General features: G+C 57.7%; 1 protein-coding gene across 1 annotated transcript in view; it reads right to left on the bottom strand.

Moving 5' to 3' along the window:
• AHRR (aryl hydrocarbon receptor repressor) overlaps positions 1 to 22,920 on the bottom strand; it is a 79,384-nt gene that overhangs the window by 47,569 nt on the left and 8,895 nt on the right. The window contains 2 exon segments of the mRNA XM_047770226.1: positions 15,430 to 15,611; positions 22,563 to 22,633. Of these exon segments, the coding sequence (XP_047626182.1) occupies positions 15,430 to 15,611; positions 22,563 to 22,633 (253 nt within the window).

Below are 22,920 nucleotides of genomic sequence, written 5' to 3'. Positions count from 1 at the left end.
TATGGGGGCCCAGGGCTGTCTGTGCTGGTCCTTAGGCAGCATCAGCTGTTGGGGAGACCTCAAGCTCCTCTTCCCGGAGCCTGCTCCCCACGACTGCACCCTCAGCCGACAAGCAGCGTCCGCTTCCCCAGAGCTGGTCAGGAATGCAGGGTCCCAGGCCCTGGGGCTGCAGCCCCTCCTGACCCCGAACCTACTGTCCAGGTTGAGACATTGTGTGTAACCCCCGGGGTGGCCAGGACACCTCAAGGACCCCTGACGCACACAGGTGTCTCCTGGCAGTGGCCAAGCTGGCCCCTGGTTTACAGTCCTGGTGTCCATGGGGGCAAAGGGCTGGACCAGAGGCCCTGGGAGAACCCCCGGGGATGTGCCACTTGGGGACGCTGCTGTGGGCTTTGGTCTCGGGTGGCCTCTCCGTCTCTCAGGAGCTCCACTGCCTCCTCTCCCGCAGGGACTTCTATTCACCGCGCAAAACAGATTGAGACACGAACCCATTTCCTCGCTGGAAAACAGGTGGGTTGTAGGAAACGTGACGGTCACCACTGGGTCCCTTGGCAGAGACCAGATGCTGTCTGTGCTGCCAACAGCTCAGGCCCCCGTTCCCCCGCCCCAGACCCGCCCCACCACTGGCTTTCAAGGCGGTGAAAGAGCTCTGAGCGAAAGGTGTTAACTTCTAACCCATCTGAGCTGCACTCTGCTCGGGGGCTGAAAGCTGAGCGCGCTGACCTCATACACCTCTGATTCCTGGAGCCCAGAGGCCTTGGTCAGACCCAGTAGGCTCCAAGCCTCGGACAGAGGGTCACACAGACCCCGGGCACTCAGAGGCAGGAAAACACTGACCAGCAGGCCCCACCCCTCCGGCAGCTCCATGACCTCACAGGAGGGTCAAGTCCCGCTGCCCACCCAGAGGCCACGTCTTCCAGGTGGGTTAAGCAGAGCCCGAAGGCCCGGGCGGATCTGGGGCCAGGACTGGAGCTGGGGCGCGGGATCCCCACCTTTGTGCACCCAAGGGCACCTGCCACAGCCCCAGGCCACCAAGGCTTCCGGCACAGCAAACCCAGTGCGGGGGCCGCCCACGCCAGCCCCCCACTGAACTGAGGGAAAGGGGAGGGTTAGGGTGGGACTCTCCGGCGCCCTTGGCCCTGAAGACTTCCAGGGGCGGGGGATGCTGTGGCCCACAGCTGGGGGCTGGGGGATCCCCAGGTGGTGATGTCACCACGGATGTGGTTCCCTGACCCTTGCTGGGGCCCTGCCCCCGCTCCGCGATGCGCAGATGCTCATGGTAGCGCCCAGACTTGCAGGGGCCACAGCCCACGAGGGGCTGCCCAGGGTGGGGGCTGGTGGGGGCTCCCTGGAGACAGAGGTGGGTGCTCCCTTCTGACTCCCCTCCCCCTCCCCCCACCAGGGACACCAGCACCTCCAGCATCGCGTGCGCCCCTGTCGGGCACCCCCACTTCCCTCCTCCGCAACCACATTCCTCGGGGCACGCCCGGCAGGGCCTCCTCAGGCTCCTGTCACGCGATGGAGCGTCAGCACCGCAGTGACAGCCGCCTGGACCCCGGCCAGGGCCTCGCGTGCGAGCAGGGCTGCCAGCGCGCCCCACCCCCAGGCCTGTGGTGAGACAAGAAGAAACCAAATGTGATTCCGAGGCTGTCCCGGAGGCCTGAGCCCACGCGGGCGGGGGGGGGGCAGCCTTCCCGAAAGCCCGTCTAAGCCGACAGCCCTGCCCCCCCTGCCCAGGCCCCCCAGTTCAGGGGCCCCCGGAAGCTGACACGGGGCGGCAAACTCCAGGGTGGGTGGGGGTCACAGCCAGGGGTGTGGGGCTGTCCCACGTCTTACAGGTGAGGGAACCACACATAGGCAGGGCCACGGGAGGTGGGGGGGGGGCGCCAACAGCCAGGGGGAGGGGCAGCCTGGAGGGGGAGCAACCCACGGGGTGGTGGGGGGGGGAGAACCCCAGTGGAGGAGCAGCCTGCACCTCCCAGCAGCTCTGCCCCATCACCTGGGTCCGTTGTTTCACGTCAGCGACCCCCACCCCCACCCCCCAGGGTCCCTCCTACCCCTGCAGGTTCACCCTTTCGCTTGAGGCTCTGACCTGAGAGGACCCCAGCCCCTCTGAGTGGGGCCCTGGAGGGGAGCCAGGGCTGCAGACCCCAGCCCACCTCTCCACCCAGTCTCCCACCATCTGCTCCTGGTTGCCCGTGGTAACAGGTCCAGGAAAAAGGCTGACGCCAAGCGGGGTGGGATCCATCAGGGAGTTTCAAGAGAGTGGAAAGAAGGAGTTGCTGCAGCCCCCGAGGCCCAGGCCAAGGAGTGGAGAGGCTCGCCCATGCCCAAGGGCCTCGGGCCCCTGCTGAGCTGCGGCCCCTGAGCTCCGCTACAGACCCCAGGTTGGCCCTGCACTGTCTCCAGAAAGGGGGCCACGCCCTGTGAGATGGGCTCCCGCTAGCACCCATGTCCCATTGGCCACCCTGCCGGCGGCAGCCCTCATTCCTGGTCCTATCAGAGCCACGCTCACCCAGGACCGAGCCAGGGGCCGCCTTCAGCCTGGGGTCTGTAGACAGAGCTCAGGGCCACAAGGCAGAAGCGGAGGCACAGCCAGGGAGCCAAGTGAAAGACTCTCGGGGGCTCAGGGCGCTCAGCCCCTCCGCTACTCACACCCCAGGGCGCCAGCCACACTGCAGGCGCTCCCGGCCGGGTCAGGCTGTCCACCACGGGGGCTGCAGGTTTAGCCCAGACCAGCCTTCCCCTCACTGCACTGAGTTCTCACCTCCCTGCAGTTTCATCGGGGACACAGAGAAGGTGACCACCCATTACGGAGACAGGGGTGTCCGTGTGACCATGCTGCCCACAGCCACGGGCAGGGGTGAGGATGGAAAAGCTGCTGCCCTCCGGGGCCCGGGCATAGGTGACTGTGCGCACAGGCCCCTCCCGTGCCCGCCCCTTGCCAAGAGCTCTCTGGGTCCTTCACACAGAGGATACCAGGAAAAGGTGCCACCCTGGGCCGAGCCCTGTGCCACGGAGACCCAGGTCCTTGCAGCTGCTCAGGGGCCCCGTGGCCTGGGTCTGGCCACTGAGAGGTGCCAAGTGCTCCTGGTGGAGAAGAAACCAGAAGACGCCCTATCGCCGCCTCAGGATGTACTGGGTTGTCAGGAAACCACTCTGCTCCCAGCATAGGTGCGGCCAGCTCCTCAGGACCCAGGACAGGTGGGCCCAGCTTGCGGGACTCACTGAGGGTGGGGTGTGGGGCAGTCCAGGGCTTGAGGGGCAGGACTCCTGCCACCCGGTGTGGCTGACAGAGAAGCCAGGGGCACCACCTCCATTCGGAGCAGCCACAGTTCCTGGGGTGGCAGGTCCACAGCCACAGCACAGCCCCCACTTTGAATGGATCTGAGCCTGGTAAAACCTGCACCACGCCAGCGTCGGGGGGGGGGGGCACCCGGCCTGCAGATGTCCCGATGCCCTTGCTCTGGGCAGTGCGCATGGCAGTGTCACACAGGTCTTCTCCCCTCCGGCCCTGGTCCAGCGGCACGCCGGCCCCCAGGCCCTAGAGGTCAGGGCCGACACCCACCCTGGCCTGTGGGTCCCTCTGGAGGCAGTTCTGCCCGCTCTCCCCACGCTGCACCCGGAGGTCAGGGTGGAGGGAAAATGAGCGAGCGTGGAGCTCCCCGAGGACCCAGGGACCAGGCACGCCTCCACGTCTGCCCACTGCCTCTCGGAACCCCAAGGTCTGCTCAGCAGGGGAGCACAGGCTCAGAGTTACAGTGATCCAGACGGGGCAGAGACCCTTCGTGCAGCTGAGACCTGGCTGGGAGGCCGGGACAGCTCAACCTTCTGGTGGCCCCTCCCCGTCACCTCCTGCAGGGGCTGGCACACCCTCCTGTGAGACAGAGGTCCAAGGACACAAAGGACCAACCACCTCGACAGGCCCACTCACCCCCGCCGCCACCGCCAGGCCCTTTACTGGGTGACACTGGCCACACATCCCAGGGACCCAGAGACCACGTGAGTCCAGGAGTTGACAGGAGCCTGAGGAGCCCAGCTCAGCTCTCCTGTCACTCTTGCGACAAGTGGGAGCAATTGTGGGTCCCAAGCTGAGGGGAGTCATGGCCATGCCTGGCGGGCAGGAGAGGGCAGGTGCAGGGGGGCGAGTGGGGGGAGGGAAGGGGGAGGGGGGCAGGGGGAGGGGGAGGATGGAGGGGGCAGAGGGAGGGGACAAGCCTCTGGGGGAAGGTACTGTACCCAACTCTGACCCAGGCTCCCCATCCCAACTGTGCCCACAAACCCCTCTGCAATCCCAGCATCAAATTAATGGACCGTTTCACAGTTTTCAGATGTTCAAACTTGCCTCCCTTCGCTTTGGAGAACTGAAAGAGAAACCCATTGTTTTGCCTTTGGAAGACGGACACGAGTCCTACAGGCTGGAAGGAAGTGCTACCTGGTGGTTCCTGAAGGCTACACACTGTTCGCAGAGGAAACTCCTGACTCAGTCTAGGGGCTGCGGAGAAAGGATTCGCTCTGGGTCCAGACATCCAGCAGAGCGCGAGGCACCGGGAAGGTGAGAGGTTGCGCTTGGGGCCAAAACTGCAGGAGTTGGACAAGCTCCCCTCTGACCACCGAGGGAGGCAGGTCAGAGGGGCCGTTAAGCTCGGCCTGTGGGGAGAAGGGATCAAAACGGCTGGGCCAAGTTCAGGCAGGTAGGAAGACGCATTGGGAGTGTGGAAGAACGTGCCCCCATTCGCACAGCAGCGGCAGCGCTCAGGAAACCAGGCAGACACTGAATCAGCTTGTTGATTTTCTACGGGAAGAATTTCCCTCTTTTCCAAAATGACCAGACGAGCCTCAGAGCTCTCACACTTCAGCGGGGCTCCAAGCACCAGGAAAGCTGCATTTCCTCTGAGCTCCCCTCCCACGGCGCGTGGGGGAGGCAGCGCTGGCCGGGAAAGTGTCTCTACCGATTTCTGGGTCCCGCAGGCCAGGAGCCCTTGGGGGCTCCGCAGTCACCTGGGCCACGCGTCCTGCAGAAAACACACATGATTCCCTTCAACCCCCAAATTGCACCGCAAGGTGTAACCGAAAGCTCTTTGGAAAGAGCGTTCGGACCCACACTCTCTTCACAATGGAAAAGGCCCACCGATCAGGCTTCCTGCTAAGTTTTGACAATCAGAAGGAAAGTGTGCCAAAGTCAAGCTGAGGGTTCGAGAAACACTGTGTAAAACCAGAGAGAGAAACAAAACTGACAAGTGTGCTGGTGCTTTTAAAAAGTCAAACAGCTATTCCATGAGAAATTGCACGGTTGCCGATGTCAGGATTAGCAGGACATGGGCAGCGACATGGAATCACGGACCCCAGGCCGAGAGCTGGGAGGGGTGGCTCCGCAGAGGCCGAGGGGTGCCCAGAGCAGCCGGCGGCACGTCGGACCCAGGTACAAATGATGACTCTGTGAGTTTTTAAAGAAGCCTTCAGGTACTTAACCTCCATCTGCGCCTCACCCGATGACATGGAGCTGGTCTCCAGCCTTCGGCTTCCTCCCACGTCATTCATGTGTCGCTCGGGGTGATGGCTCGTCGGAGGCCTCCGAACCACCGCCCACAGACAGGACTGAACCGGGCACTGGGCGGGGGAAGGTCTCCGTGCCCGGATCTCCCAGTCCTCCATCCCGTCAGCCCCACGCCAGACACACCGAGACCGAGGGGGCGCAGCCTAGCTCGGAGGAGCAAAGGGAGGGGGGTGGAGGGTCCCAGCGTCGTGGAGGTGGTTCCTGGGGGCTGCCTTCGAGCAAAGGCCTGGAGGAGACAGGCCAGCGGGCCAGCTGCAGGTGAGCCGCGTCAGCAGCCCCCACGAGCCCCTCCCCGCCCTCCCCAGCCCTGGCTCCCCCACACCACACATCTGTGAAACAGCTGGTGAAAACAAAGCAGTGAGAAAGCACTGCTGTGCTAAATACTCTTCTTAGAAAAGGGCTGGTGGCCCGAAACGCCAGGCACCCTTAAAAGGTTCAAGGCCAAGCTCTCTGAGGGGCGCTGTCCGGAGGCCACGCCCACTCCCTCAGGTCCCTCCCCCTCCACTTTCAGCTCCTCCCCCTGCTTCACACCCTCAGCGACTTCTCAGTTTTGCAGTTCCCAGTTCTCTGTTCCTTCTTCCCTTCATTTGCTTTATTTTGAGACAACAAACTCTTGCAGGAAAATTTTAAGAATGACGCCGGTGCTCTCTGCCCAGGGAGCCCTCCGAGGCTCACGACTGTCCCAGAACATCCTGGCAGCCAGGCGTGGTCCCGGCCCCGCCTCCCTCCATCCAGTCGCCCCCTGGCCTTTCCTCCACTCAAGGTGGTACGAGCTATTTTGCGGGCTGCCCCTCAGTTCAGGTTTGCTGGTGTTTCCTGGGGATGCTCAGCGGGAACGGCACAAAAGGGAGCTGTGTCCTCGGGCATCCTGCATCCCCACACGAGATCGGCCTCTGGGATCTGCGGGGTCACATTTGGTCACCCGTGTGCTGAGTTTCCCCTTTCAAAGGCTGTCCCCCTTGTAGTTAATTTTTATTTCATTAGGAGACAGTTCAAGACTCAGAAACTCACGTTCTCACATTCACCTGCCAGTTTTAGCATCCACGGACGCTTCTGGCCCAAATTATTACTACGATGGTTACAACTGGTGATCTTACAACTAAACTCTTTTTCTTTTTTCTTTCTTTTTTTTTTTTTCTTTTTTCTTTTTGGGCCCACACGTGTAACATATGGAGGTTCCCAGACTAGGAGTCGAATCGGAGCTACAACTGCCAACCGACACCGCAGCCACAGCAACACAGGATCCAAGCTGAATCCTTAACCCACTGAGCAAGGCCAGGGATCAAACCTGCAACCTCATGGTTCCTAGTCAGATTCGTTTTTCTTTTTCTCTTTCTTTCTTTCTTTCTTTCTTTCTTTCTTTCCTGGCCACACCACCACATGTGGAGTTCCTGGGCCAGGGATGGGATCCGAGCTGCAGTGACCTGTGGTGCAGCTGAGGCAATGCTGGATCCTTAACCCACTGTGCCCAGCCGGGGATTGAACCTGCATCCCAGAGTTCCAGAGATACTGATCCTGCTGTGCCACAGTGGGAATTCCAGCTGAGCTCTTCTCTCTGCAGTCTTCCATCTAGAATCCTCTCTCCCAGCTGTGTTAGTTAGCAAGAGCTTTTTATTGCTATTTAATTACTCGTTCATTTATTCATATTTGTGTGGGCTTCGGGAATGGTACTTTACTCGCTGGCTTATAATCTGTCAGCATCTTACCATCTTAACGCTGAAACTGCCCCAGCCCTGGTGAGGGAACCCCTTTGGGACAGCCTGTGCTCGGGCCATGCTCCCCAGCATGAGAGTTCTAAGCTCTCTTGTCCTTTCTCTGCTCTAACTCTGGAAGGAAGCCACAAAGCAGGAGCTCCTCTCAAGGGTGAACCATGCGGGAAACTGAGATCTGAAGGAAGCTGTGCTCTCTGCTACTGGGAGGCCCCTTCAGCGGAGCGAGCTGGAAAATACACTCACGCACACACACTTAGATGTCTGTGTCCAATATGACTTCGCACCAGTACACCCAGTTCCAATTCTAGGCCACGGGATTCAGCACAGAGTGGACTTAGTTTTCCTTTAACAATTCAGAGAAACGGCTTTAAAACTATCTGGGCCTAGGTTTTCTCCGTAGGAAGACTTTAAAGGTCATAATGACTGCTCTGGTTTTCTACTTCTTCTTGAGTCAATTTTAATAAGCTCTATTTCTAGGCATTTATTCATTTATGTTTTCAAATTACTGGCATAAATTTGTTCATAGTAACCTCAAATTGTCTTTTAAGTATCTGCAGCATCTGTACCTGTGTCTGCTTTACGTTCCTAATACTGCCAACTGCTTTTCTTTGATCGGTCTCACCAGATCTTTGTGGTTTTATCATTCTAAAGGAATTCTATTGTATATTTCCTTTCCCTTTCACCAATATCTTTGCCTTTGTTACGTCCTTTCTTTGACTCTCCTTTTGTTCATTTTACTTTTATCAAAACTACTAAACTGAACACTTGTTCATTTTCAGCCCTTCATCTTTTGCCTGTAAACACTCAAGTTTATTTATTACTACAAATTGCGTTAGCTACATCCCACACATTTTGATTTGTAAATATTTTCTCAATCCCATCATGTTTTCTCCTTTGATCTACGTGATTTACAAATGTGTTTATTTCCAGATATAAGGGTTTTCAAGTCATCTTTTTAATGGGTTTCCAACTGAACTGCCTCGGGGGCTCACCATGCATTCTTTACGATTTCATCTTTTGACTGTGACTTGTTCATTGACCAATACGTTTTCAACATAAGTTCCATGTGAGCTTGAAAAGATGTGAATTCTGAGTTTCAGAATATAGTGTTTATATACGTCCATTAGATTAACCCTTTTGACATTGTTCAAATCTTCTATAATTGTTAGTGATTTTTATTTATTTAAGCTATTAAATACTGAAAGAATGATCTAAAATCTTTTTCTCTGGTGATGAATGAATTCTTGTATTTTTCCTTACAATTCTGTCAATATCTATTTTATATTTTTGAGCTTATGTTATTAAAAGCACACAAATTTAAAATTATTGTATTTGCTTGATGAAACAAAATGTTTAGTCATTACTGAATAACCATTATATGATACTCTCTCATGACCTCAGTAATGTTTTTCACTCCAAAATCAATTTTTGACATTAATACAGCTTCATCAGATTTCTCTCAATTAGTATTTTTCCAATATATATATTTTTCTATCCTTTTGCTTTCACTTTCTGTGCCTTTGGTGAACAGACACAGTAATGCACTCTAATAATCCTTACCTCTTAGTTGGCGCATTTAATCCATTTACATTTATTGTAACTAGTGACATGCTTGGACTTGTGTGTTTTCTACTCGTTCCACTCTTTCACATTTCTTTTTTCTCGTTTCCTGTCTTTTTTGTTTTGATTAATTATATTTTCTTATTCCACGTTTTTCTCATTAGGAGTTTGAAAGTTAAACCTTTCTGTCTTGATGGGTATGCTTGAAATTTTATTATGAATTAGTTAATCAACCCCCAAAGTTAATTAATACAAGAACTGTTGAAATCTTTAACTCAAATCTCCCTCTCCAAATGTATATGCTATCACAGCTGGTAATTTATTTCTCTTTTTCTGTTGTCGTTCTTACAATATGCCATTATTCTTGTTTTATACAATCGAGGTTTGCTTTGAGTGATACAGGTATTCTCCACCACCTTCTTCAGTCCTTCTCACAGCCCAAACCTCCCTTCCTTCTGCATGAAGGGCATCCTTTAAAATTTCCTTCAAGTTCTTTTGGGCCACACTTGGTTTTTGGTCTTCTTGAGCATTCCTTAATTTCCTGCTGGTTGATGGATGCATCTAAAATGGTTTCAGACATTTTATCTTCCATCTGGATGTTATCTGCAGGAGGGCTGACTACTTACTCACTGCTGTATCTGTTGGAAATAGAATGAGACTGTATGTCTGGCGGCAGGTCTTTCCCACTTGACTCTAAATGCAGAGGGAAATTCAGGAGGCGGGGCCATGGTGGCTCTGCTGTTTACCTGCATTAGAACAGGTTGAATGAGGAGCTTCTCAGTCTGACTTTGGGCCAAGTCACTGCTCTTCCTGTTCTTCTGTTGCTGCTTCGACAAGGATGAGCCAGAAACTGCGGCTACCAGTGAGGCAGGACCTCAGGGAGGAGCAGCAGCAGCCAAACCCACCCCCAGGAAAACCCCACCCTGTCTGTTGGAGCCGCAGCGTGGTGGGAAGAAGGCTCACACTTGAAATACGTTAGAGATTTAACCATTTGGCTGGAGTGACCACACTCGTATCAGGACTGGAAGAGAATAAATTACCCACAAGGGACCAGAAAAGTCTGGGGCTGCCGCTGGTCAGTCCAGGGACAGTGGGAGAAAAAAAAACAAAGCTGTTTCCTGTCGATCCTGAGCAGATGTGCCCTGGGGGGGACGCAGGTACTAGGACAGCATGAATGAATGAGTGAATGAAACAAGAGCCTGCCTGCCTCCTGGGCCAGACTCATCTTTCAGAGGCAATTGAGAGATGATGAGAGAAATAAAACCAGCATAAATGATCCAGAGTGATGCTTCTGCACCACGGCTGTGCCAGGGGCTGCCTGGGTCTGGGGCAAGAGGTGGGGGTGTCCACAGGGCAGGCCAGCTCCCTCCCCTGAAGGCCCTGACATGACCCGAGACAAGTGTGTCTTTGCTGGAAAGGCCCTGGGGAGGCCGTCTTGCAGAGTATCGGGATGGAGGGGCCGGGGCTCTGGCAGCAGCTGAGGGCTGGAAACAACAGCCCACATCTGTGCCCAGAGGGAAGGGATCCGCACGCAGAGAGAGAAGTCAGGTCTGACCCTCCTGCCCCATCGCAGGGCCTCTCGGTCTCCTCGGCCGCTCTGACAAAGCCCCACACTTGGGCAGTGGGAGCAGCAGCGCTTCTTCTGGAGGCCAGGCCCGAGCTCATCTTCCAGCAAGGGCTCTTCTCCAGCCTACAGACGGCCGCCTGCCTGCTCTGTCCCCAGGTGGCCTCAGCCACACAGGACAGGAGAGAGCCCTCTGTGCCTCTGCTTGTACAGATGCCAACCTGCAGGATCAGGACCCACCTCGTGACCACTTTCAACCCCAGTCACCTCCTCAGAAGCCCCATTTCCAACGCAGTCACCCTGGGGCCTGGCCTCAGCACACGCCTCTGTGCAGGCGCAAACATTCGGCCCATGATGGCTCGTCAGGGGAAGACAACCCTTCAATGAACGCTGAAAACTGCACAGTTTAGCTTAATAATCACAAACACGCATCTCCCGGGTTATAGCATCACTGACCATCTCAGGGAGCACTTTGCTGCTCACCTGCCAGCAAACACACATCCCATGGCCGGGGGGGGCGGGGGGGGGCGGGGGGGGGTGAAGCAGGTGAGCCAGGGGCCAGAAAGGAGCCGGCACGGAGAATGTAAGCAGACGGAGGCCCAGGCAGGCCGGGGGTGCAGAGAACCCTGTGGGGGGTGGGGCAGCACCCTTGCCGCACAGCATAGAAATCTCCAGGTTTGGGTAGGGAGCTGAAACGCTGCTCTCTGCTGTCCCTCCTGGCTTTTCTCCACCCCTCCCCCCAATCCCTGCTTGTCCTGCCTGCACGGCCCCTGGCGGTGGGGGCAGTTCACATGCCAGGCCGGGGTGGACCTCAGGCCCTTGGTTTTCTGCACGCTGGTCCCCACCCTGGACACTTGTCCCTCAGACCCAGAGACCCTCCCGGCCGGGCTGATGCTATGGCGCTTCTGCTCCAAGGGGATGACCCCAGGGGACCACCAGGCCTGCCGAGGGGGTGCCTGGGCTCCCGGGCCTTGTCCTGGAAGGAAGCTCTGCTCCAGCCCCTGGGGTTCCTGCACTCTCCGTCTGCCCTTTCCTTTCACTGACTCCCCGTCTCCCCGTCTCCCCTCGTGCAGACAGTGAGGCCTGCAGGAGTGGACAATCCCCCTCTTTGGTGTGAGCAGAGGGTTCATCACTTAGAAGGGACAGCCGTCACTTTATGCAAAATGAAACAAGTGAGTTAAATAAACCTACCGCCTTTAAAAAGCATGAAAGTCGACATGGACCCGAACACCACGAGCAAATTTTCAGGCCGTTGTTACCCTTGGAGGCTGGAACTTCCCAGTTCATGTGCTTCCCAAAGACGACTTTTGCGGAAGCATTAATGAAATTAGTTTATCCATTTCTGAGTCAGGAAACACAGATTAAGATCCAAGTTCTACAGCTTGACTTCTTTCTAACTACACAGAAAAAGAATTCAAGAAATTGTTTAGAATTTCCCCTAACACGTTCAGTTTAAGAGGACGGCAAGCTTGGGACTCCTCGGCCCACTGGGACAGGCGGGCTGGGCCACCGGCAGCTCAGGGCTCAGCAGAGAGGCAAACCCCTGCCTCAGAGGAGGGGGTGGCATTGGCCAGAACGTCGCTCTGCTCCCGGCTAAGGACCATGCATCCTGGCGGACACCTGGACAGACACCTGAACTCCTGGAAACAGCAGAACCAAAGCCCTTCTAAGACCACCCACTTTGGCCCTGTGGGCACAGCTGGAAGTGACCAGTCCCTGACCAACATCCCGGACGCAAGTGGCTGAGTCTGTGGGAGGAAGGTGAACAGAAACCCCCCGTGGGCAGTCCCGAACCTGGCCTGGGCTGTCCAAACAGGTCCCTGGGAAGCCCCAGGCACAGGGAGCCCTGGACGCAGACGCCTCCATGCGGAGGGGACCTGACGTGGGGACAGGGACCCCGACATGGGCACAGGGAGCCCGACAGGGGGACGGGGAGACCTGCATTGGGAACAGGGTCTGAGGGATCCCGAAGGCTGGGCCGCGAGCCCCGGACTCCCTGGGCATCAGGGAGGCCTCCCGTCACCCCTTCGGGGACAGCCCCCCGCTGCAGGCACAGCCCCCGGGCCCAGAAGCAGGGCAGGAACTTCTACTCTTTTGTTTTCAGAGGCATCCAGCTCCTGGCAAGACAGAATTCCTGTTGTTCCTTCAACATTTTGCAAACCCGCTTCCAGGGCCCTGAGCACACGGGCGCTTTCGACTGAGCCACAGCCGACGTGAGACTAGTGACGCCCTCGGCGGGGGCACGACTGACCGGCATCTGGACCCGCCACGCCGGCAGCCTGGGCTCCCCACGAGACCACAGGGGGCCGAGTGTGGTTCTCTTTGCTGCTTTACACATTTGAATCTTTCCCGCCTGAGAAGGTAATGCATTTTCAGTACGACTTTGGAAACCTGGAAAGTAACTACGTCTCCTGTAACTCAGTCTCAGAGAGAGGTGCTGTCCCCGCAGGGCCGTGGGGACAGTGCTCAGCACTCACAGGGCTGGCTGCCCACCAGGCACCCCCACAGCAGGGCCCCTGCAGGACAGAGGCCGCCCCACGAAGGGATACGAGTGAGAACAGGCCGTGGGAGTCCCAAAAGCTGGAGCCCCAGTCAGAAAGCTGCTGCCAGGGCCCTGGTCTGCCTGGAGCCTGAGGACCCGGTGTCCAGGGCTGAGTCTGTGGCTGCCCTGGAGCTCCGAGCCCTCAGTCCTCCTCAGCGGTCCCACGGCCCAGGCTTTGATTTTGACCGTAAAAGTCAGTCAAGGCAGGAGCTCCCATCGTGGCCCATCAGTAAGGAATCTGACTAGTATCAGTGAGGATGCAGGTTTGATCCCCGGCCTCGCTCAGTGAGTTAAGGATCCATTGTTGCTGTGGCTGTGGTGTAGACCAGCAGCTGTAGCTCCAATTCGACCCCGAGCCTGGGAACTTCCATATGGTGCGGGTGTGGCCCTAAAAATATTTAGAAAAAATAAGCCAAGGCCACTTCAGAGACTGTCATTTTCCAGCTCCGCTTGCAATAGAGACGCTGGGATGAGCCCATGCTACACAGAGCGCCCCCCAGCCCGCCAATGTCCCAGCTTTCCCGGCCCATTGAGGTCCGGGTCCCCAGACGCCATAGCTCGAAATCCAGGTAAGTGCCAGCGCTTCCAGGGAGGGACCGGACACTGTGGGCACCAGAGGGGCTCAGACAGAACTCAGGCCTGGTTCTGAACAGGGGCTGGTGGACACGCGAGAGCCCGCGGGACCCTGGCAGCTGCAGAGTCCAGAGAGGGAGCACCCGCAGGGTGTGTGTTTGTGTTTGTTTTGTGGGGTGGGAGTGCGTTTGGTTTTGCGTCTTTGGGAGGGTGTCGCTCTGAGTGAGACTGTGGATGTGTGTGGTGTGTTTGCGCGTGTGTGTGAGGGTTGTGAGGGTGTTGTGTGGACTGGTGCGGGGGGGGTGTGTGGGCTGTGCATGTGCATGGGGAGGGGGCCAGGCAGGAGTCCTGGTGCCAGTGGGGGATGGGAGGGGGGCAGGCCCGGGCACCCAGGGCCTGGGAAGCCCCAGTGCCGCCAGCAGAGGGCCGTGGAGGAGGGCCCAGGGCAGACAAAGAGAAGCAGCCACGAGGGCCCCTTAGACGGCTCCGCGAGGGGCGCTGCCTCTGGGCGGCTGCAGACCACCCCCCTTGCTGTCCCTGGAAGCCCACCAGCCTGCACAACGCTCCTGGTGACCCCCGGAATCCCTCCTCTGCCGGCCCCCACCACTCTCTGCCGTCCTCCAACTGCTCTTCCAGAACCGTTTCACGGACTCGCGGCTCTGGCCACAGGGGGCAGGGTCTGAGAGACGACACCCAGGAAAAGAGCACACTCGCGGGGCTGGGTGTGGGGAGCTCCAGGCCGGGCGTCCAGTCTCCCCACTGGCCTGTCAGGGGGCAGACACAGAGCCCCGCGCACTGGGCCCCAGCTCGGGGCCAGGACGGCCTTCCACGGAGGACGTCTCAGCATGCGCAGGGCGCACGCCAGCGAGGGACCAGTCCCGGAGAGGAGCAGGCGCAGGTGGGGCCCCAGGGTCCCGGGGACTCAGACAGAGGCTGGGGGATGCCAAGACTCCCCCACGCAGTGCTCCCACAGAGGGGCACTCAGAGGTCGGCAGAGGCAGGAGGACCTGGGGTCCCCGCTCCAGGAGGGGACGAAGGCCAAGACGGGGCCCTGCGGAGGGCCGTCAGCGGTGGCCCAGTGGGCAGGAGTGGCCTGCTGTTCCCTGATCCTTCGCAGCGGGCTCCTGGGGAGGTCAGGGCCCAAGGCAGGCTGAATCCTCAGGAAGCCTGCCCTCCCACTCCTGGAGCCAAGAAAGCCAGCAAGGCCAGTGGCTGTCCCACCCAGAGTCACTCGGGTTCCCAGGCCTGGCGGCAGGGCGGGGAAGCGGCGCGGGCCTGGGGCCGTACTGTCCCGGGGCCTCGGCCTCGCTGGCTGGCTGTCCTCACCACAGCCCAAGGTGGCCTCAGTCACGTGAGGATGTGCAAACGTTGACCCCCGTCCCTCTAGACAAAGCCTGGGCTTGACGCGCAGCCGCAATCTACACCCTCCGCCGTCCACACCTGCCCACTTTAAACACTATTCTGACCTGCTCCCAAAGACACGAAACGAATTCAGAATTTTACACGAAGTTCAGACTTGGTTCAGGGGCGAGGGCAGCAGCCACAGGTTTTGAAGCAGCTGATGACATTTCTCTCTCAGGCGCTCAGCCGGGCCACGTGAGGAGTAAGGCCTGGCCCGGGGCACCGGATGTGGACAGGCACCAGAGCTGCTGCAGGGGTCCAACACACCGGGCAGAGAGGGGCTGGCACCTGGCTGGGGCTCTTGGCAGCCCCCAGGACAGGCCAAGCTGAGAGGAAGCCCCAGGGCCCCTGGGGCAGGTGAGGCCAAGCAGGGGGAGGCCTGGCCCCTGCCCCTCCCGTCAGAGCTGTGCTGGTTGGTCAGCACTCAGCACTCAGCACCCTGCCTCTACGTGACCACCCGGGACAAGAGGTGCACACTGGCCATCCCGGCACAGCCAGGTGAGGCCCAGGTGAGTCCTACCTTGGAAGAAGCTCTTCACCCTGAGGTAACTGACGCTGAGACGCAGGACTGAAAGCTTGTCCAGCTTAGAGATGATGTCAGGTGGCAGCGGCAGCAGGCTGGCCAGGTGGTCCAGTTCCGCGTTGAGGCGGTCCCGGTGCCTCTTGGAAGGGTTCGACCTCTCAGCCCCCACGGCGGGTCTCCTGTCGGGAAAGACAGAGTCAGACCCGGGCTCCCCGCCGGAGCCACCACCCTCAGACAGAAACCTGTCCCCAGTGGCCAGCTCAGAGGCAATCAGCTTCAAATGGAGCCTCCAGGAAAAGTGGGAAGGCGGGGCTGCGGCCACAGGGAACCACGGAGGAGCTGCGGCCACAGGGAACCACGGAGGAGCCCGCAGCTCAATCCCAGAAGCGCCGCCTCTTTTAAAATTGAGATGTAATTCCCATGACATAGGACCGTCTTAAAGTGAAGAGCTGGGTGGCCTTTTGTACATTCAGAGTGTCGTTAACCTCTATCAACTTCCAAAATACTTTCATCACCCCAGGTAAAACCCTACCCCACTCAGCAGTTTCTCTGTGCCCCGCTTCTCAGCCCCAGGAAGCCACAGCCACTTTCCATCTCCCCGGATGTGCCTGTTTCAGATGTTTCGTGTACATGGAACCAGACACCGCGAGGCTTTTCTCGCCTGGCTCCCTTCGCTCAGCATCACTTGTTCACGGCTCCTGCGTGCGGCGCAGCAGAGTCAGGCGCTCCCTCCCGGTCGCGGTGGGGGGTGCTCCCCGGCCCCAGGGACGCACCCTGTTCACCTGTGCGCAGCCCGTGGCCCAACCCCGCTCCCCCTCTACGGGTCCTGCCAGCCCCGCTGCCGTGAATCGGAGTCTGCACTTTGGTCGAACATGTGTTTCCAATCCTCTCGCCTGGAGTGGAACGGCTGCGTTAACTCGGTGACTGCGTCGGACACATCTTGAGGAGCCGCTGGACGGACGTGCACGGAGCTGCAGCGGGGGGCACCCTGCCAACCCCAGCCCACAGCCTCGCCGGGACCTGCTATGTCGTCCTTTTTGTGAACCGAGGCTGCTCTCGCTCTCGCAGGTGTGAGGCAGGTCGGATTCGCATTTCCTTAATGACCCATAAATGGAGCGTCTTTTCACGTGCCTGTTGGCCATTGCTCTCTCTTCTTCGAAGAAACCTCTGCTCAAGGCTTTTGCCCGTTTTAAAACTGGGTTGTTTGAAAAGCTACATGCACGCCTATGTTCACTGCAGCACCATTCACAACAGCCAAGACACAGAACCAACCTAAACGCCCCATCGACAGAAGAATGAAGGAAGTTGATGTGTTGCATATACACACTAGAGTGCGACGCAGTCATAAAAAAGAACAAAATAATGCCACTTGCAGCAACATGAATGCAGGTAGAGTTTCTCGTACCGAGTGAAGCATGTCAGAAAGGGAAAGACAGATTCCATGCCATCACCTCTATGTGGAAGCTACAATATGGCACAGATGAGCCTGGCTACCAAACAGAAACAGACTCACAGACGTGGAGAACAGACTTGCGGCTGCCAAGGGGGAGGGGGAGGGAGGGGTGGGGTGGACGGGGAGTTTGGGGCTAGTGGAGGCAAACTATTCCATTCAGAAAGGGTAGGCAACGAGGGCCTGCTGTGCCGCACGGGGGACTGTGTCCAGTCCCTTGGTATAGAGCGTGATGGGAGGTGACACGAGGAAAAGAAGGTACATATAGGCATGACTGGGTCACTTTGCTGTCCACAGAAATTAGTGCAACACTGTAAATCAACTATACTTCAATAAAAAAACTGGGTTAAGAACTGGGTTTTCTGTCTTCTGTCGTTGAGTTGTAGGAAATCTTTCTATATTCGGGATATCAGATCCTTATCAGATATACACTTTGCCACAATTTTCTCCCATTCTCTCATGAGCTCGTCAGTCTCTGCTGTTTCTTTCTTTTTCTTTTCTTGCTGAGACACCTGTACCACAATCCTCATGCTGCCACCAGAACATTAACAGCCAGACGCCTGGGGACAGAAAGACAGACTGAGCAGAGTCCACACACACTAGCACCTGCTGGCCAGAGCAGGGGCCCAGACCGGAGTGAAAGATGCTCGAATCCTCCCCAGAAAACAAAGCAGCACCAAGGGAGGTGCGCTGGTCGGAGAGGGGAGAGGATGCCGGGCTCCGACCTCACCTCGGCGCAGACCTGCAGGAGCAGTGGCCCAGTGCTTTCGTAGACGGCCTGTGCCAGCGGATGGGGCCCTCCCCACCCCGTGAAACCCCTGCGGGGATGCCCGCCAACTGAAGAAGTGGGTGTCAGGAGAAGTCTGCTCCAGCTTTCTCAGAACCCTTGCCGCCCTCCAAGCAGCCCCCAGCTCTCCCCTCCCCACTTCCGTGGGCCAGAACAGGAACCCCCACCTCACACCAGCAGGAAGAGGGGGGTGGGGCCGGGGGAAGCTCCGCTTCCCCATGGTGGAGTCTGGACGCCAGGTGAGAGAGACTCCAGGTGCCACTGCGGCCCATGGAAGGAGGTACAAAAGATGCCAAAACTATTAAATACTCAGAATATGTCTTACGAAAGGCATCCCAGACACCCAACTGCAACTATAAAATATTGCTGAGAAAAACTTAAAGAGACACAAACAAATGGAAAGCCACCTCACGTTCCTAGCCTATAAGACCCGGTGTCATCCAGGTGGTGTTTCTCCCCCACACTGACCTGTGGATTCAGTGGAACCTCAATTAAAAGTCCAACAGGCCTTTTTGCAGAGTGGACAAGGGAGCCTACACTTCGCAAGGACGCGTCGAGAGCAGCCAACACGAGGCCAGGCTGGGGGCCAGCCCTCCTGACCTGAGCCTCTCCAGAGTTGCAATATTCCAAATCGTTCAGCGTTAGAGGGAAGACGGAAACACAGACGAATGGAGCAGAGCGAGGGCCTAGAAACAGACCCACATATTTCGGGTCAATTTATTTGACAAAGACAGTAAAGCGATTCCATAGGGAATAGATTTCAAAAAATGTTGCTAATAAACTGGGCATGAGAAAACAATTAAGCATTAGCCTTTACCTCATACAATACCTCCAGATTGGCTCAAAATAGAGCACAGACCTAAATCTAAAATGTGCCACGAAACCTTACAGAAAACACGTGAGAGAGTCTTTGAGACCTTGGAATGGTCTTGGGACTCTTACTGAAAAATCATAAAAAAAATGTTGATAAATTGATCTTTTTCAAAATTTTTAAAATGTCTTCTGACTTTAAGTCACCATTTAAAAAAAAAATGAAAAGGGAAGCCACAGACTGGCTAAAACTACTCACAAGAAAAGCCTCTATCCAGAATATGTAGAGAAGTTTACACTTCAGTAAGAAGACCAACTACCCACGAGAAAACAGGCAACTTACTCGGACGAACGCCTCACCAGAGAAGATGCAGAGCCACCACCACAGCCCTCGGGGTGGCTAAAACCAAGACTGACCGTGCCAGGCTTGGGTGAGAAGGTCGAGGAACCAGAAAGCTCGCGCCCGGCTGTGGGGAACGAGAAGAGCGCAACTGCCTCAGAAAATGGTTCGGCGCCTTCTGGAGTCAAAGCCTCGGCGGCTGGATCCCGGAGCCACAACCCCGGCCCAAGGCGCTGGCCCCTCGCGTCCACGAGGCACAAACGTCCAGGGCAGCAGGGCCCCAGCGGGGACCACCCGGATGCCCCCCCCGCAGGTGAATCAACCCCGCGGCACCTGCACACGGCACAGCGCCCGGTGGCAAAGGAAGGGCACACGGAGGAGCAGTCAGCCTCGCCCCCCAAGGCACAGAGGCCCCAACACACACACACACACGCACACACACATGCACACACACACACGCACGCAGGAAATTCTGGGAGGTGCAGACCAGTCCCCGGGTGAGGTTCAGGGTGGCAGGACCAGGGCACCAGGGAGCCTGGGCCGTGATGGGAGCAGCCACGACCTCAGCCATTTTGCCTGGCTGTTTGCACACCTGTGCCCTGTGTGTGCAGGTCACTGCGCTCGGGCACAGCCCAGAAAAGAGGAGAAACACAAACATGCACAGGACCCACGGCTCACATACCTCTGAGCTCAAGGTGCCGGGACACGGACTCTGCTGCCGTCACAGCCCCAGGAAAGGGTGACTGCCAGGGTCCGCTTCCCTCCAGGGCAGGGCCGGCCTGAGGGGCCCCTGGGGAGCAGGTCCCTGGGCCAGGTGCCCGTGAGAACACACAAGCCCCCCGACGGGGCCTGTCACAGGCTCCTCGGCTTCCATCGTCCACCCCTAGAGGGTGGGCCAGATCGCAGCCCACAGCCCCCAAGGGCCGAGGAGGCACGTGAGGCTCGGAGCAGCCTTTGCGGCTCACACCCCAAGCGGGGCTGTGGGCCCAGGCCCTGCACACATGCCCCCAGGCTTCATGACACATGGACACAGGTGCTCGGAGAGGCCAGGCCAGTCGCACCTCTTGGAACTTCCAAGGACACAGTGGGGAGTGTGTTCAGGTCAGTCCACGTCCTTCACTGCTCCCGCATCACAGGGCCAGTGCCCAGAGCCACCACAGATGGGCGAAGACACAGCAAGTAGCCAGCACGTCCCAGGAGCCGTCAGTGGCCACACAGGGAGAGAGAGGCTGACCCCACATCCTACCCCAGGAATACTTCTGAGTGCTCAACAGCTTCAAACAGGCGCAAACCAAGGAACCCATTAAAATGCAGAAAAAAGATTGGGGAAATTTTCTCAAATCCGAAACAGGGAAGATCCTTCTTTGGGATGTAAAATTAATTCGCCAAAAAGGAAAAGATTAATAAATTCAGCGTCGTGAAAATTAAACATCTGTGCATGGTAAAGAACAGCACAAATAAAATCAAAACTGAGGAAAGGTATTTGAAACACATTCGAGGAGTTCCCGTCGTGGCGCAGCGGTGAACGACTCCCACTGGGAACCATGAGGTTGCGGGTTCGGTCCCTGACCTCGCTCCGTGGGTTCAGGATCCAGCGTTGCCGCGAGCTGTGGTGTAGGCTGGCGGCTACAGCTCTGATTAGACCCCTGGCATGGGAACCTCCTTATGCTGCAGGAGCGGCTCAAGAAATGGAAAAAAGACAAAAAAAAAAGGAAAGAAAAACACATTCAAGAATTGGTCTCCCCCGTGTATGTGTGCAAGCTCCTGCAAATCAAGAAGCACAAACACAATCCAATAGAAAAGCAAGCAAAAGTCATCAACACAGACAGTTCACAGAAAAAGAAATACCCGCCGGCCCACTTGGTGACACCGATGAATTCACAACCCATGCCCTCGGGCTGAGCAACCCCACCTGTAAGAATGCACGTGCCTGCTGTGTCTGGCCGGGATTCACCCACTTTCGAGCTAGTAACGTGCTACTGTCCGCAGATCCTGGCAGAAAGTCAATGGCAGGAAACCCACAGCAGGCAGCGGGAGCATCTGCGGTCTGCGTCTCTGACCCACAAGCCCGTGAGGTGCACAGAGGGGTCCAGGCAGGGGCTGCGGATGCAGGTTTGTGTTGAAGGTGAGGAATCCACCACTTTCCCAGCAAACAGTGAACAAGCCTGCTCATCCGGCAAGGAACGTGCCAGCACGTGCAGCCATGGCTGTGGCCCCTCCAGCGACCACCCGCGCCCCACCTGGCACGAAGCCACTCGCCACAGAGTGATGAGCGGCGAAACGGCCTGGACACGTGCTGGTGGAGGGCTGGAAACAAATGACACTGTGTCCTGCACAGCGGGACGCGGGGCCTGTGAGGGGCCGCGTCCAGGCACATGGCAGTGGGTGTGGCCGCGCACCGAGGGCAGGGAGCTTACTCGCTGCCCACGGGTTGGCTGGTTATGCAGGACCATCTCGGCAAGGATCGTCAAGAAACTGCAAACCCACGCGGGGAACCTGGGGCGCAAAGGGGCTGGGGGGGGCGGCTCTTCGCTGAGTTTTGAATGACGTGGACATAGCTCCCCCATCAGTAAATAAAACGTCAATAAATCTCCTGATACGTGCCTCAAGCTCATGGTCTCAGACGCTGAAATTAGAAGAAGAACACAATAAACGGAGGGCAGTCTGACCTTTGCTCCCTGGTCTGTCCCCAAGAGTGTGGTGTACACGGACCCCCAGACTGAGCCCAGGGCACACAGCTGGGTCTCCAGGCACTTTCTTTCCTTTTTTAAGGTGACAAATGTTCTCAGCAGAACAAACAAGCTCAGAACGCAGGTTCCCCCACTGCCTGGTCCTGGGCCCAGTTACAGAGCCACCTCAGCTCCTGTGCCTCATCCTAGGTGCACAGTTCTGCCCTCCTGCGCCTACCCCGCCCCCGAAGACCAAGCTGCACACTTGCCCCCAGCACCCCGGCTCCATCCCAAGGCCCACAGCAGCCACACAACCGGCTCAGGCCACAAACACTTTGCAAAGTCCAGCCTCACCAGCCTGCGCCGCCGTACTTGGCTGGGGTGTCCACACTCCGGTGAAGCCCTCACGCCAGAGTTACAGAAACCCAGGCCCACACAGACACTACACAGGTGTGCACAGGCCCGCGGGCTCACCCCAGACAGAGCTGCATTACACACATGAGGCCACAGGACACACTTGCACGTCGGCTTATACACCCAGCTGTGTCTCACACACGCAGAGCCCCAGACAGCGGTGGACACAGCAGGACCTGGTCCCGGGAGCCAGAGGTGGCCTGTGGGCTCTGAGAGCCGCTGCCTGCTGACCTCCGGGCCGGGCAGCACCGCCGTTGCTGCAGCCACAACCACCACCTCGTGGCTCCGAGCTCCCCCTTGGGCAGCCTGGGCGGGTGGGGAGCGCGTGAGTGGTGGGGCCGCATCCCGGGGCTGGGTCTCCCCTCACTCTCTAACTCAGCCCCCCAGGGCCACGGCGGGTGGGGAGGAGCCCCGATCTCCTTTCACTTGGGTGAAGCCCCGAGGAACTGTGGGTGCATCCGGCTGAGGATGGGGTCTCCCGGGCAGGGGGCCGGCATTCCAAACAAGGCATCCCTGGACCCGGCCACAGCTTGCGGTCGGAGCCAAGCCAGGAAAGCAGCCCCGCTTCTCTTTGTCCCTAAAATCCACTTTTTTTGCTGAAAACACCAAGGCTTCGCCTGCTTCAGCAACAGTGGGCAGCGGAGAAGGGGTGGCACTCACTGCTTCTGGACGGGCTTCCTCCTTTTCCTCCCGGCGTACATGCAGTCCCCCGGCGGAATCATCGTCCGGGCCTAACAGAGAAAGGGAGCATCAAGCTGGGTGCCTTGAAGAGGCCACAGCGCCCGCACAACTCCCCAAACCAGCCACCACGGTGGGGGCGGCGGCAAGGGGCCCTGCCCCCAGGACCCACTCGTGCCGCACCCCCGGGCCCAGCAGGGATGCGGCCAAGTCCTGGCCTCCCCCTTCTGTGGGCAGCTTCGCAGCTGCCAGCCTGGCTGAGGACCCATGGTGCCACGCTCCCGGGAGACGACGCAGCCCTGTGTTCAGAAGCTGACAGCAGACAAACATCCCGAACCAC

Source organism: Phacochoerus africanus, chromosome 1 (genome assembly GCF_016906955.1).
Source record: "Phacochoerus africanus isolate WHEZ1 chromosome 1, ROS_Pafr_v1, whole genome shotgun sequence".
NCBI classification, from domain to species: domain Eukaryota; kingdom Metazoa; phylum Chordata; class Mammalia; order Artiodactyla; family Suidae; genus Phacochoerus; species Phacochoerus africanus.
This window is presented reverse-complemented; position numbering and strand designations above follow the sequence as displayed.